The 16,500-nt window shown below is 36.4% G+C and overlaps 1 protein-coding gene and 1 long non-coding RNA gene across 2 annotated transcripts; one reads left to right on the top strand and one right to left on the bottom strand.

Moving 5' to 3' along the window:
• The first annotated feature begins 9,565 nt into the window (after positions 1-9,565).
• Positions 9,566-10,585, top strand: LOC145138239 (uncharacterized). Its single transcript, XR_013721412.1, has 2 exons — positions 9,566-10,103; positions 10,213-10,585. It is a non-coding gene; the product is annotated as an uncharacterized LOC145138239 (long non-coding RNA).
• Positions 10,586-11,010: 425 nt separating this feature from the next.
• Positions 11,011-15,356, bottom strand: LOC145140822 (oligopeptide transporter 6-like). Its single transcript, XM_079074200.1, has 6 exons — positions 14,732-15,356; positions 14,556-14,653; positions 12,753-13,322; positions 12,333-12,591; positions 11,881-12,063; positions 11,011-11,791 (listed from the first exon to the last, which is right to left on the bottom strand). Exons 1-6 carry the CDS (start codon positions 15,230-15,232, stop codon positions 11,174-11,176), a joined length of 2,229 nt encoding a protein of 742 aa, XP_078930326.1. The 5' UTR covers positions 15,233-15,356; the 3' UTR covers positions 11,011-11,173.
• Positions 15,357-16,500: the final 1,144 nt, after the last annotated feature.

The following is a 16,500-nucleotide window of genomic DNA, read 5'->3' as shown; positions in this document are numbered from 1 at the left end:
GAGTCGGGCTTCGCTTCCCATTCACTTCTGGGGGTATGCCTTAGAGACAGCCGCCCACATCCTCAATCTTGTCCCTACAAAGAAGGTTGCCAAAACACCTCACGAAATGTGGACAGGGAAAGTTCCCTCGTTAGCACATGTTAAAGTCTGGGGTTGTGAAGCTTTCGTAAGACGAGAGACTCACGACAAGCTAGCAGCTAGAAGTGAGAAATGTGTTTTCATTGGTTACCCAAAGCAGTCTTTTGGATATTTGTTCTACAGGCCTAGTGAGAACGTGGTCTTTGTAGCACGAAGAGGAGTCTTTCTTGAAAGAGAGCTCATATTCAAAGAGGACAGTGGGAGCACTATTGATCTTGAAGAAATTCAAGAGTCAGCCAATGAAGGAACCTTAGATGACACTAGCACTCAACCAGAGGAAACAGTTCCTGTTGAACCAATTGATAACTCATTACCTCTTAGAAGATCCACTAGGGTGAGTGTGCCACCTGAGTTGTATGGTTTTCATATTACTTCAGATGGTGACACATTCATAAGTGACAGAACACTGGTAAACTTAGATGAACCAGTCACTTATAAGGAAGCAATGGCAGGCCCAGAGGCTTCCAAGTGGAAAGAGGCAATGGACAGCGAGATTAAGTCCATGTATGACAACCAAGTTTGGAATTTGGTTGATAGTGCACCAGGTCGTAAGACAGTTGGGTGCAAATGGATCTTCAAGAAGAAGACAGACATGGATGGAAATGTGCACACATTCAAGGCTCGACTGGTTGCAAAAGGTTTCACTCAAACCCCAGGGGTTGACTATGATGAGACCTTCTCGCCAGTGGCTAAGATTAAATCTATTAGGATATTGCTCGCCATAGCTGCCTTTCATGATTATGAAATCTGGCAGATGGATGTCAAAACTGCTTTCCTTAATGGGAAGTTGGCTGAAGATGTTTACATGAGTCAGCCAGAGGGTTTTGTTGATGCAAAGTTCCCCAATAGAGTGTGCAAGCTTGAGAAATCCATTTATGGATTGAAACAAGCATCTCGCAGTTGGAATCTTTGCTTCCATGAGAAAGTCAAAAAGTTTGGTTTCTCTAGAAGTGAAGATGAGTTTTGTGTGTATATCAAGGCTAGTGGGAGTATAGTAACTTTTCTGGTGTTATATGTCGATGACATATTACTCATTGGTAACGACGTTCCAACCTTGAAAGAGGTTAAGTCTTGGCTTGGAAAGTGTTTTGCAATGAAAGACCTTGGAGAAGCTGCCTATATTCTTGGGATTAGAATATTGAGAGATAGAAAGAAGAGACTAATTGGACTTAGTCAGAGCACATACTTGGATAAGGTACTAAAGAGGTTTAGTATGGAAAATTCCAAGAAGGGAGAGCTACCTATCCAGAGCAATACCAAATTGAGTAAGACTCAATGCCCGAGTACAGATGTTGAAATAGATGACATGAGTCGTGTACCTTATGCTTCCGCTGTCGGATCGATCATGTACGCTATGACATGTACTCGCCCTAATGTGGCATTTGCTTTGAGCATGGTCAGTCGCTATCAGGGAAACCCAGGTAGAGCTCATTGGATAGCAGTTAAGAATATACTCAAGTATTTGCGAAGGACAAAGGAATGGGTTCTTGTGCTTGGTGGCAGTGATACTTTGAGAGTAGATGGTTACAGTGATGCCAGCTTTCAGACGGATAGAGATAACTTCCGTTCTCAGTCGGGCTGGGTGTTTTTACTGAATGGAGGAGCAGTTACTTGGAAGAGTTCCAAGCAAAATACGGTGGCTGATTCTACTTGTGAATCAGAGTACATAGCAGCAAGTGAAGCGTCGAAAGAAGCAGCTTGGTTGAGGAACTTCATCGGGGATCTCGGAGTTGTTCCAACCATCCAGGAGCCTATGGAACTTTTCTGCGATAATGAAGGAGCGGTTGCCTTGACAAAGGAACCAAGAGATCATGGTAAGACCAGACATATCGACAGAAAGTACCATTTCATCAGACATAGAGTAGAAGAAGGCCATCTTATAGTAAAGAGGGTGTCATCTGAAGATAACCCAGCAGATCCTCTCACAAAGGGTCTGAGTAGGGCTAAGCATATTCAGCATGCTCGGAGCATAGGACTGAAAGATGATATTAGTTTTAGTAGTTAGATTAGTTTTTGAAACTTGTAACAAAGTAAATGTAATTGACTTTTGGTGATTAAATAATAAAGTATTATTTATAAGTTTGGCTACTACCTTTTGTCAATTGTTTATTATTGTGTTTCATATTTTGCATGTTTTACTTCCTGAATAATGAGATTATTCAAACTCCACAGTCGCTCGTACTCTTGGAAGTAAGTAGTGAATTAAGACTGTCATGAATTGGATTGCAGATTGTCTAAGGATAGACATGGCAATAGAATTGCTGCAATGTTCATGAGTACTCAGAAATTGAGATTTGAGTATTGGATAAACCCACGCTCAGAGTATTACTTCATGGAATTCATCACGAGTAATACTGAGACGATAATATCTTATAATCTTGAAACGAAGATATATGAGTTGTAATTTACAAGTCGGTTGTGCATTGGTGATACGAAAACGCATCAGTAACTTGGTGTTATAAAACGTATTGTCATGCATAATTTGATGAGTAAAAGATACAAGCATATGAGTCAACGTTTATTCGTTCCTTTTGCCCTAACAGGAAAAGCGATATTTGTGGGCCCCTCGATGATTTGGTGTTGACTTATGTGCTGGGCCCAGCCAGGACTAAATTGATGTGTTCGATTAGAAGTCCTACATCATCACAAATCAGGAATCGGGAAACATAGATTCTGGACAAACAGATTGATTACATTCCATGTCTTTTGTCTGGGGATATCAAGCAGAACGAAGGGTTATATGATCACTTATCTTAGGACACGTAACTGACTGGGTCAGAGTTCGGCAGCAGCTTTTGGAAGCTACAATTTGCTGGTCAAATTTAGAAGGCATACTAGCAATTATAGTTACAGACTTATCCAAGTGGGAGACTGTTGGATTAGGTGTCTAAGCCCATAACTATAATTGGTATGTACTTGAATTGATAGCAGCACAGTCCTTTTGGGTTGCCCTCAACCTAGCAACTGGACAAGGAAATTATGAAAAGAGAGATATTAATTTATAAGATTAATAAATTAATATATATATATATAAATGATTTATTAATATGTTAATGGATTAATATATTAATTAGAAATCATTATGTTTAATTAATTGTTAGCCAGAAATTAATCAGAATTGATTTTGGGGTTAAAAGAATTAATTATAAGGTGTAGGGACTAGTTTGCAATTATCTAATAGTTGAGTGGAAGGCTCTAGAACCCCCTTGGAAGAGGGTGGACGAAATCTTTAGGGGAAACCCTAATAATTTCGTCCATAGGGGCTTGGATAAGGCCCTTGGGTCTTGCTTAGGCCCTAAGCAAAGGATAACTAGGTTTTTCCCTAAACCCTAGTTCCCTCAACTATTTAAGGAGCCTCCTGGCTCACATTTTGTGTACTGATTCTTTGGAAGAATACCTTGGCCGAAATTGCATACTCCCTCTCCTCTCTCTTCTACTTTCCTTCTTGCTAGTTTGGGTGTGACTCCATTAGAGGCATTACACTTGTGGTGCTAAAGCTTCCAAGAAGATCAAGATCAAGATCAAGGGAATATCAATTGTTTGCTATAACAATTGAAAGGTATGTAAACCCTAAACCCTAGTTTACTATTTTCGATAATAGCCTCTCTCCTCTAGGGTTCTTGTTTTGCAATTCAAAGTTGTATGTTCAATAGTTAAAACATAGATCCAAAGTAGGTTGCATGTGAACTTAGGAATTGTTTCTAGTTTATTTGTTTTACCTAAAACCCATCACTATACACTTGCCCTCCTAGTTTCTCGGAACCACTACTAAGCATCTAGGTATTCATTCTAGATGTCTCCCCAACACTGTTCCACCTTACAAGATCTCCGTTGTCCTCTCCATTTGCTTTGTGCATGCCAGTCGTACACAATTCGAGACTCGATAGACATTCAAATAAATGATTCTACCTCAAATCCACAACCAAACAAGGAACAAGAAGAAAGGCTAAATCAAGAATTTTAAGGCTATAAAATCCTAACTATGTACAATTATACAACATACACCAAGCAAATAGCAATGACAGATTCAATATCATAAGAACAAACTCCTAGGCTAAAGGCATCACAATTCAGACAACCCTATCACACCATTACTACAGGATCCTTAGCCTACCACTAACTAGCATGCAGTTCTATCAACTCATAAAATATCAACTATACATTACTCATAATAGAAATTGAGATATTTTGGGAAACTACCGCTTGAGTTTTGGTTGATTGTACACACTACTTCACTAGGGGTTTCTCCTGTAAAAATCTTCATTTCTTTGAAAAGTTTTTATGAAAATCTTCAGATCCTTAGTTTGAGTTTGGAATTACCCTAGAGTTCATCCAAATCCCTCAAACCAGAGCTTTGATACCAATCTGTAACACCTCAAATTTCAAATCAAAATTTTCATTTTTAAATCACCCGACTTATTGTTCATAAACCAAGTCATCAGAAAAACACAAATGTCAAATACAAATCATCATCACAAAATATCATAGTGCCCCAAAATGCCTAGTAACAAATCTCCCAGCGAGTGTGTACAATCAGACCTTCACCTTCCCGCGATCCTCAGAAGTACCTGAAACACATATAATCAACAACTGTAAGCATGAAGCTTAGTGAGTTCCCCAAGATACCACATACAACACAACATAAATAAACAACTATGGATTATCAGCAACCCTAAGGACTATCAGCAGTCCCAGTGGGCAAACAGCACGCCCTCTAGGTTATCAGCAACACTGGAGACTACCCGAAGTCTCAGTCACACAGAAACATCATAACACCATAATAACAGCTAGACCCAGCCGGTCATTATAGTTACAACTATTCTACCACACAGGTAAGAATAAGTGATGAGACTAACCTGATACTGATGGTAGATAAATCTCACACCCGGACTGCCGGAACTAGACTCCGCCGAATAAAACAATAATTAACCCTAATTAATAATTAAGGTCCATAACTCAACTCACAAGTCCAAATCCCATAATTATGCCCCTTAAGGGTAAAAAGACCATTTTGCCCATTCCATGGTCCAAAGCCCTAAATCTTGACAAAAAGTCAAAAGTCAGTAAAAGTCAATTGTTCAGTGCGTACGATGGGCGTACACCCCCCCCCTACGCACAGCGTACTCAAAGAATCAGGTTGATCGGGGTCAGGCTTGGCTACGCTGGGCGTAGCCAGAAGTATGATAGGCGTACGTCGCCTGATCCAAAAATTACTCCAAAATGTATTGATCATTAATACATGCAGTCCAAACATAGATCTGGCCTCCATACAACGGCTTAATCCATAAAGCTCATAACTTTAAGCCTTTACATGGCTGAAAAGAGCTTAAACCTTAAAACCCTAACTTAATCCATACTTAACACCACCAAACTCTTGCATGGATGGAAAGGGGCCACCAAGCAACCATTTTGATGAATCTAAGCACTCTAATACATCTAAAAGGATAGCCAAAATACTCTAGAGTAACCCATACTCACAAAGGTCCAAGATTAAAAACAAAAAGCTCATAAAACCCCATCTAAAGAGATCTAAGAAAAACATTAGCAAGGTATGGACTTTATACCTTCAAAAGATGCACAGGATGAAGGAGTTTGTGGATCCACAAGCTTGCATGCAACACCACCTTCCTCAAGGACCTTCTTTCTCAACAACAATGCACAAAATCACCAAAAAGACTCCAAGATCTTCACTCTCAAGGCTAGGGTTTGATATTAAGGCTAAAAGGGAGTGGAGGCTGATTATGGGAGGTCCAATGGTGAGTTAATGTCTTTAAATAGGGGTGAAACCCTAAAATTTATGGTTTTGAGGTTGAGCTAGTACACACTGTGTACCGCATATACACCCAACATACTAGCATGGATTTCGCGTTCCAGGTCTCTCACAAGTACGTTGCGCGTACCTCACATACGCCCAACGTATGGGCTGAAGTGCAAGTCTTTTAAAAACAAGGGACCAATAATGTAAACTTTAATTAGGCCTAGGGCTAAAATCGAAATACCTGAAAATCGGATGTTACACATAATAAAGCTTAGGATAAGTTGAGAACCATTGTAGGGGTATTTTGGTCATTTTAATAACTTATGTGCATGTTATATAGGTGGTGTTAGAGAGTGTTGCTCTAAGGAAAGGAAGTAGAAAAGGACTATCCAACCTTTGTGTGATTGAGGTGAGTACGTGTTGGAATTTTCCCACTTTGGGGTACATGGCAAAATGATTTTATGATAATGAAATACAATGTTTTGATATATGAAATTTTTGGAAATAAAAGTGTTAAATGTTTTTAAAAAAGAATGTTTTGAAAGTAAGAATGTCATGGAAGAACGAATGTTTGATATGTGAAATGTGTCTTTTCAAAGTATATCTTCCTAATAACCTATGATATTGTAAATGATGATATGAGTATTGTTAATGTGAAAAGTGAAAGCTAAGAAGAAAGTAAAAAAGGAAAAGAAAGTAAAGAATGAATGAAAGTTGTCCGGGCCATGATGCCTCGTAAGAGGTCTAGATGAATCTATTGGGGTGGCACCTCCCCTTCGCTAAGTAGATGTCCTAATTAGCATGATGCCTTGGTGGATTGATTTGTTCTTTGCACCTTGGTCTAGACTTGGGGGTACCCTAAGTATAAAAAGTGGCAACAGTTTAATACCAAAATTAGCCATTGATAAAAGTGAAAGAAATGTAGAAATATGTCTTTTAACATGAAATGATATTTATGATGTGTATGAAAAGAGTTTTCCTTGAAAATACTTGAAAATTTTTTATGGTCTAAAACTATGTTTTTCAAAGATGAAATGTTTTTTGATGAAAATGTGATAAATGTTTTGGGTCACAAACCCACGTAGCTCATGAGACATTATTGTCTTACGTATCCCTTTTAATGTCATGTATCTCATGTCACAGTTAAGGAGAGAGGATGATAGATGAAAGTTAGAATTCAAGATATAGAGAATGGAGCGGAATTTCTTAAGTTCCTTATTTATTGTATTGATGTAATTCTCATTTGTTTGCTATGGTTTATATGATGCTTAATGGTAACACCCAATGTTTGTAAATGTTTTTTGTGTGATCAATTTTTCTTAAATGCGGGTTAATACCCGGAAAGATTTTAAAACCATAACATTTTAAAGTTTGAAAATTTTGAGGTGTTACACAAAATTCTAATTAAATTACAAGCATTGCAAAATGACCATTCCCCCCATAAAGATCACATCTTCTGCATACATCAGATGGGATGTCGTAAATAACTTATGACCAATAGGAGCTCCCATATACAAACCAATACATAATGTATTCTGAATAACAACATGTAATCCTTCCATAGCAATGATGAACAAAAAAATGAGACATAGGATCACTTTGACGGGGGCCTCTACAAATCTCAAACTCATCTGTTGGAGCTCCGTTGACCAGAATGAAAGCACGAGCATTCATAATACAACCCTCTATACACCTTCTCCATTTACACCCAAAACCCATTTCAGCTATAACCAAATCAAGAAAATATCATCTCAAAGATTCTTATGCCTTCTCGAAGTCCACTTTAAACATTAAAAGGCTCTTCTTTTGTTTTTTATACCAATTCATCACTTCACTAAGAACCATTGGACCATCTAGAATATTATTGCCTTTAATAAAAGTCGATTGCACATAGCTAATACAACCCCTATAACCGAACTTAGCCGGTTTGCCAACAACTTGTCAATAATTGTATATTGTCACCCAATCAAACTGATCGGTCTATAATCGGACACAAACTTCGGAGAAGTGATTTTGGGTATCAAGGCTATAAAAGAGGAATTACAACCTTTAGGAAAATAAGTCGATACAAAAAATTCGTCAAGAAAACAAACAGCATCTACCTCAACTAGAGACCAGAAAACCTTAAAAAAAGGCAAAAGAAAAACCATCCGGACCCGGAGCACGATCATTGCCACAATCCCAAACTGCACATTTAATCTCTTCCCGAGCGAATTTAACTTCTAGACTATATGCTTGCATGGGTGACAAACGATTAGGAAAATCAGCACCACACCAAAACCGAAAATCCTCAGAAGGAGCAAACTGAAGCCTAAAATGACGATAAAAGTTTGATCTGATTAAACTCGGTTCTTTAATTCAGCTACCCTCTTTCATAATACCTTTAATCGCCAACTGCCTATGTTTTTTTCTTAAGAATAACATGGAAAAAACTAGTGTTTTCATCCCCATCTACAACCCATTTGACTTTAGATTTTTTATCTAAATCTTTTGCATCTCTGTTTTGTAACTCGACTAATTGATTTATCAACTCATTTCTCAACATCATATCTTATTTAGAGGCACCACATTGATCAAGTAATAAATCAATAGCCGCAATGTGAGAGGTAATATTATCTTTTTCTCCTTATGAAGAACTCGAGTAGAAGAATTCTAATTCCAGATGACTTTCTTAAGATTTTGAAGCTTCTTTTTAAAAGCTACAAAACCGTTAACATCATCAATGTCGTTAGTAGTCCAAGTGTCGGTCACAAGCTTGTGAAAATCCTCCATATCTAACCAAGAATTAAAAAAACGAAAAGGAGTAGGGCCAAAATCAAGCATTTTCTCCTTTAATAGAATCCGACGATGATCTGGAATAAATTTCTCTAACACCACCGCAGTGACACCAACAAACATGTCAAGAAAAGAATCATAAGCCAATAATAAGTCAATTTTGCTCATTTTAGAAGCTCACCTATCCATCCAAGTAAAAGAATAACCACCCAAATCAACTTCAATTAATTCTCATTAGGTATCCATAACTTTTGTAGGTATTCCATGCAATTTTTACTATAACTTTAGATCCTATCGCTTGTTATGGTATCTTCTTTTGACGGTTTGCCACTCACACCATGCTCTGGTAGTCTTTTTGGAAACTCTCGCTTATGCTTCATGAGAGAAGATATGTGATTTTTAACTGTAGTTAGACAATTTCCTTTTTGACAATCAACATTGTTGATATTGCGATATGCTCGTCCCGTTTAATGGATCCATTCTATACATAAAACATTATTATTCTGTGTCTTTTGACGTTATGTCCTTTGGCCAATTTGTGTAATTTTTAATTTCATGAAAAATTTAGATTACAATGATATTTGATATTAACCGAACCGTTTGAAAAAAGGGTCAACATAATCATATCTCCACCAAGTCGTGGGAAAGAAATCTAGACAAAATTGTAAAAATGGTCCATGTGGTATGTATTTTTTCTGAGGTTTAGTCCAAACTTCGATTTTTTTTGGCTTCATTGTCCTTTTGGCCTAGTTTGTACTTGGATTTGGTCCCTTCCAAAACTAAAATGACTAAATTACCCTTATTATATTTATTTTCCATTTTTTTTCTAAAATATTTATATTTATTAAAGAAAAATAAGGACCCACGTACCCCTCTCTCTCTCTCTAGATGATATCCTCCTAATCGGATTTGATCCAAACCCCCATCCCTCATGGTCTCCATTCCTCTATACCTCCATTTTTTCAGGGAACACCACAACCACCACTGATTATTACCTCCCGTCCTTTTCCTCCCTATCTAGCCTCTCTAGTGCTCTCCATCCCATCCCCAAATCGATTTAGATAACGATGTTGCCTTCAACCATCGTCACACCAAACCTACTCCCTTTGCCATTTACTTTTTTTGGTGACAACCAATCAATAAACTATTGTCGGAGAACATAACCCAAGTCCCTAGCCTCTGCGTCTTCCTCTGTACATAATATTCCCATCTGATGAAGGTAAGAGCAACAATTCGATTTCATATATTCCCAATTTTAGGGTTTTCAAGTTCTGATTTCGGGGGTGTCAAGGTCCAATTCATGAGTTTCAAGGTCCAATTTCAGATGATGAACATGTATATCTTTGAATGTGGATTTTCTGGGTTTTAAAGGTCGGATTTCAGGGTTTTCATGTCCGATTCTGAGGAAGAAAATGGTGTTTAATGGCTGGAGGTTCGTGTTTTCGATTTCTGATGATTTAATTTTTAAACAAAAGTGAAGATGGAAGGATATATTTTGTAATACTGACTCTGGTTATTCTGGGATTCAATGATGGAACCAGATTTTGTTTTACATAGAGATAATCGAAATGAGTTTCGAAAAAGATGATGATGAATTTCTGGGATTTAAGCTAATGAACCTATGAAGAACAGCATATTTTTTTCCGTTAAGAACATCGATGAACATATGAAGATATACAATCTTTAAACAAGAAGGTGGGTTGTAAATGAAGATATGTGGTTGAAAATGAAAGACGAAGTTTGATCAAACATTGATGAAGAGCCCATTTTGTCAAACTATTATTTCATTGCAAACTGGTTTTTTTCGTCTTATGTGTGTGTGTGTGTGAGAGAAGAGAAGGAGGAGTTGGGGTGGATATGTGGGTCGAAATTTATATTTATATTTAATAATAATAATAATAATAATTTTAAAAAGTAGAAGAAAATTAAAACTAAATTCATTAGGGTATAATAGTCTTTTTAATTTGGATCGGGAACAAAACTGTAAGTAAACTAGCTCAAAAAAACCACCAATCCAAAAAATATTAGAAAAAATACATACCATAGAGACTATTTTTGCAATTTTGTCATAAATCTAATATCGAGTCTTGATTATGATATTTCACTTATAAATTTGACTTGTGTATGTATAGACTATGAGATAGCATAGACACAAACAAATGCAATTATTAATTTTGACTTGTGTGTGGATAGAAAGATAGCATAGACAAAAACAAATACAAATTAATAATTTTAACTTGTGTATGGATGGCGATTGCATAGTTAAAAACAAATGAAATTGTTGATGTTGACTTGTGTATGGAAGTATAGAGGGAGATTGCAGAGACAAAAACAAAACAAACGAAAACCAAATGCAAGTTCAAATTATACCCACCAATAAAATTCCACGAAAACAAGATATATACCATCTATTCATCCACAATAAAAACACTAACATAAAAATGAATTTTTTTTTTTTACTAAATAGCAAGAAAAAAAAAGGCACTAATCACGAAACAATAATCAACTAAAAACAGGACAACCGTCGACCACAACCCCTTTGGCTGTCGGACAAGTAGCAACCGGGCAGCCTTCACCGTCGTTCCCCCACCAGTTCACCGAAACCCCCGTCGTTTGCAGTCCCAAGAACAACAAAATACTCATGAACGCCGTTCCAGCATCAAGGCCACCGGAAAGAACATAATTATACCGTTTCCACGCATTCGGATAATACCTAAAAGCAACATAACCAGAGAGATACGCCATCAAAATCCAGCTCGTATAGTTCACGGCGGAAGCCGGCGGCATCATCGCCGTAGCACCCAACAAAACCGGAAAATGAATCGATCGGATCCAATTCTGCGTCGGGAAACACTTGTGAGCAATCCAAACTATCAGCGGCAAAATCGCTCCAATCAAGAAGAACCAATTAATCGCAGGGTAAACTCCTAGGTTTCCAAAAATCCGTTGTGGACCAACTAATCCCCAAATTACAGAAGCATCGTAGAACACATGGTCCATCGGGCACTTCCATTGACTGTCTTTTGGGAGCAAGGTGGTGTCGCAGAGGTTAGGGATGCTCCCCATTAGCATCCACGCGGTTACTTGGTATACAACGACTGATATGAGTGTTCCCAAAACCTGTAAATATACGAAAAAGATGGGTAATTAGGTTTATATATGTTGTGTATTTGGAATTGAAGATCAGAAGATGGGATTTTTAAGCTTACTTGTGCCATGAACATGGCTCTTGGTGGAATCTTCATGTAATGTCCGAGTTTGAAGTCTTGGATAAAAGTCAAGGCTTGAACCATGCTGATGTATCCGTAAACTTTGAAACACATATTTGCAACTGGGCGTCCGGGATACAAGTAACCGATCATGTACTCGGTGATGATGTTCAACCCTGGTGTCTGTTCATCAATATAACGCAAGAATCATCAGATTTTCGGAATTTAAACTTCAATTTTGCATGATTTGTAGAAAATTTGTGAGAATTGTCATAAAATCAACTCCCTAACAAAAGCTACAAAAAGAATGGCATTGACTTTATACAAAATTGCAAAACTAACATGTTTGACCTCAAAAGTCAAACTGTCCATCCTAGGATTCAGTATTTACGTAACTAACACATGATCAGTTTGACCTAAAATGTCAAACATATATACACAAATAAATTTACCTGGTTTGTGGTGGCAGAAATTATACCAATGGGCAACGTAAAGGCTATAGCTATAGCACAAGCTAACAAGACACCCCACCATGGCAACTGAAGAATATCAGCATAATAGTTGCAAGCGAACATAATAAGAGCAATATTCAACACCAAAATAACATAAAACCACCACATTGGGACCGGTTTGTACGCCCGCATAAGTCTAGTATGCACATCAACTTTCTTCGATTTCCCAAATGTCCCTTTCATCTTGTCCAATATATCCCTAATCATATCAAAATAAATAAATATTATCACCTTATGGTACTATCAGACACAATGTGTGCCTGGTACTGTACCGGTATCAGGTACAATTTATATGATACCGGTATAATACCAGACACCACATTGTCTGATACTTATATAATCATAAGATATGAGTAATACCATCCATTGAAGAGCAAGACATGAACAATTGTTGCGGTAAGTGTAGCAAAACCAAGACCATAAGACATAGCAAAGAAAGCACTCATATACAATGGGCCTTCTTTTGTATACGCAACTTTATCGAGTTGAAAGTTGGAATTAATTATTGCAGTCGTGTTGTAACGTGAACCATCACCTTTAAAAAGTTCGGTGGAGTAAAATGGAAAGGTTTTGGCTCGATAAATATTCGACCAATAAACAATTGGTGTGACCACAAACATCATAAGACAAAACCCTACGGTGACATTTGCAGTTGCGAACCATGGGCTGGCTAGTGGGCTACCAAGGTATGATGCAATTGTGGACCAATCGAGCCCGAATGAACCGATTCCTAAACCATTTTGGCCTGACCCGAGTTGGTTGACTAGAATGGATTTTTTGTTGATCCAACATATCCATGAAACTGATGTTAAGATTTGGAGAAAGTATCCTGGGAAAATGTAGTAAGAGAAGCTGCAGATTAAGACGATCATGAAGAATTGATTTAGTGTGGTGCCACCCTTTGGTCTCTTTTCTTGCTCCTGCAATGATCTGCATGCATAGTATACAATTTTTAATATTTGAAATCTCCATGACCATAGGGTTAAACACAAGAAGATTGTATTATTGTGGGAAAATTTCATAAAAACCCGTAGAATTTATAGGGTTTAACCACTCAATGAATTTATTTTTATGATTTAACCATTGAAACTTTGATTTTTTTTTCCTTGAAAAACCATTTTTAACAAAAAAAATGTTCCAATTGGTGTTTGGAACTCGTTACCGAAAAAAGAACTTACAATGGTTTTTATAGAAAATAAAACAAACTTTCAATGGTTAAATTAGAGAAAAAAAAAATTATGTGGATAGGGAGAAAAAAAAAATATAAAGGTTTTTATGAATTTTTCCCTAATTATAACGATATACTTTTAACACAAAGCAATTTTTAATACTATATAAAAGATAAATTTTCCATAGTTAGTATTTTAAAAAATCTCTGCAATTATGACAATGAAATTAATATTCAAAATATAATATATTTATAAACAATTTTCATTTCTATAATAAGATGAAATTTTAAATAATTATATTTTGAAATATCTCAGCTATTATAACAATCTCATTCACACAATCTCATTTCAATATAAAATAACTTTTATTATTATTATAATAAGATAAATAATTCTAGAAATATATTCTCTTTTGTCACTTGTCACATTCTCATTTAATTTTGCCAAATTTCATTTTATGGTTATTTTGAATTAATTTTTTTTTCCACATGTCATTTTATGATTTTTTCTATTTTATTAAATTCAATATAATATATAAATGTAATAATTACAATAAATGTAGTAATATATAAATTGATATCAATTTCATTAATGAAATTACATTTTAATCTTAAAATTCCTAAAATTAAAGCTCATTAGTTTTTTTATTTATTTGAATTATTTGTTTAAATTCAAAAAATAAAAAACATTTCGATAATAATAATTTATTATTTTTCTTATATTTTTTATAAATTCAAAGTTATTAAATATTTTGATCTTTATATTTAATTTTTTTATTTGAATTAACTCATGTAATATATGAGTTTCACAAGTAGTAATATAATATGATATTATAGTTAACCATATTTTTCAAACTAAAATACATTAAAAGAATTAATATAACAATCTATTTGATTTTATAAAGATTATAAGGAATTAATATAAAAATATATTTTGATTTTATAAAGACTATTAAAGAAATAAATCAGGGCCCAATAAATTATCTTGTATATACCTAAAAATGGAGACCTGAACCAGGTTCGACGGCCACCACATCTCACCGGGCTCCACTAGAAACCGCCGGAAAAGTCCAGCCCAGCCAAATCCCAGAACCTAAAAGATTTACAAAAGTTAACAGATCAAACAGATAAAATTAAATAACACCAAGAACCCAAAATCCTCTATAATCACCTGTGTAGTAAGCATGACGATGAATGCAGGAAGAAAAGCCAATTGCTTCTTGTAAAAAAGCTTCACAGCACTCAAAATATGAGTCGCATAAACACTTCCAGCACCAGAATTCGCAAAGATCGTAATCAGTACATGTTCTTTGATATTAAAAGGCCCAGGGTTCATTGTGAACTCGCACCATTGACCTTTGAAGAACACCCTTGTGGTAATCGTTCGAGCCATCAAGTGGCCAAGCGGCACCGTCGCCACCTGCGCTGCTATCGAGCTTATCGATAATGGCTCAGTTCTATACCAGTAAAACTGGTTAACGAACGATAGAATCACACATGAAGTTATACCCAAAACCCACATTCTGAAAGTGAGTACAGGCATGGTGGGATCGTCGGTTTTCGGGACTGTTAATTCGACTTCTTTGATGAGGCATTCGTCGTCGTCGGAGGGGGCGGCGCCGCCGGCGACGGCGAGATGTCCCCTGACTAGATCGGGGTTTATTCCGGCCATGACAAGAGAAGAAGGGAGGAGCGTTGTGGGGTTTTGAGAGTCCGCGATCTTGGCCTTCTTATAATGAAGATCCGGTGGAATCCAGAATCGTAACGGATGTTTGAAACAGGATAAGCTAAAGCTATCAGCCGAAATTAGAGCTTGATAAGGATCCTAATTCCATATTATTGGGGAAAAGTACATATTTCGTCCTCTTGTTATTCATTGGTTTTGTAAAATGACACTTTTGTTTGGCTTTTTACCTAAAATTGATTGTTCTGGGAACTTCTGGTTACAAAGAGTTAAAGCTTGAGAAAATTGATTGTTTGGGCATTTTACCTAAAACTGATTGTTCTTTGTTGAATAAAGTCATGTGCATAACATTTAACCTTGAGAAAATTACAAAAAATGGTTCTTATAGTTGTTGTTTTACAAAAAAAATGGTCCTTGTCATTTTTGGTTTTGGTCCAAAGATATTTGGACATGTATAAATAGTCTAAAATGTTTTTTTAATGGTGTGTGTCCATATCAAAATTGAAAAAACTATATTTTTCTTTCTAATTTATTTTTTTAGTTTTTTATATTTACTTTATTATTTCAATAAATAATAGAAAAGGGGTCCACAAAACTCATCCCTTCCCACCCACCATCCTCTCTCTTTCCTTGTTGGGTGCAGCTTCTTCACATCCTCCCTTCACTGCTACATGCATTTTTTTGGAGTGATGTTACGTGCGTCTCTCCATACTTATTTATTGCCTTAAACCCACCATCAAACAAAAGCTCTAATTTGAATAATGGACTTCACCATATCTTGCCCAACAACAACCTGCATTTCTCCAACATCAGTGACACCATCATCACCTTCGGAAACCAACACCATCACCTCTGCTATTGTCTGCAACCTAATGAAAACACCTTACTGGAGACTCTCTGCACCGTCTTGAATCTTATATGACCCACTTATTTCACAAAACACACATTGTCGACGACTCTCCCTTTCTCCACCATATGCAACCTACGCCTTCCTTCATCGTCTCTAATATTTAATGATAGAACTTTTACAGATCTTTACATCTTTACTGTGAGGTTTTTACAATCGATCTATAATTGGAAAGGGTAGTCGTAGTATAAATAAAAGGAGATTTGGGAATTTACAATCGATCTTTGTAGTAAGGTTTTTACAATCGACCTTCTAAGTCTTTCTTTCCCTCTTTCTTGTCGCCACCTTATGCAGTCATCGACCCAAGTTACCAAATTTCATCAAGTTTAATTTCCATGTTTAATTTTGA

Source organism: Lactuca virosa, chromosome 9 (genome assembly GCF_052849685.1).
Source record: "Lactuca virosa cultivar CGN04683 chromosome 9, Lactuca_virosa_CGN04683_v6, whole genome shotgun sequence".
Lineage (NCBI taxonomy): Eukaryota > Viridiplantae > Streptophyta > Magnoliopsida > Asterales > Asteraceae > Lactuca > Lactuca virosa.
Note: the sequence above shows the minus strand (reverse complement) of the source record. Positions and strands in the feature narration are given on the sequence as shown.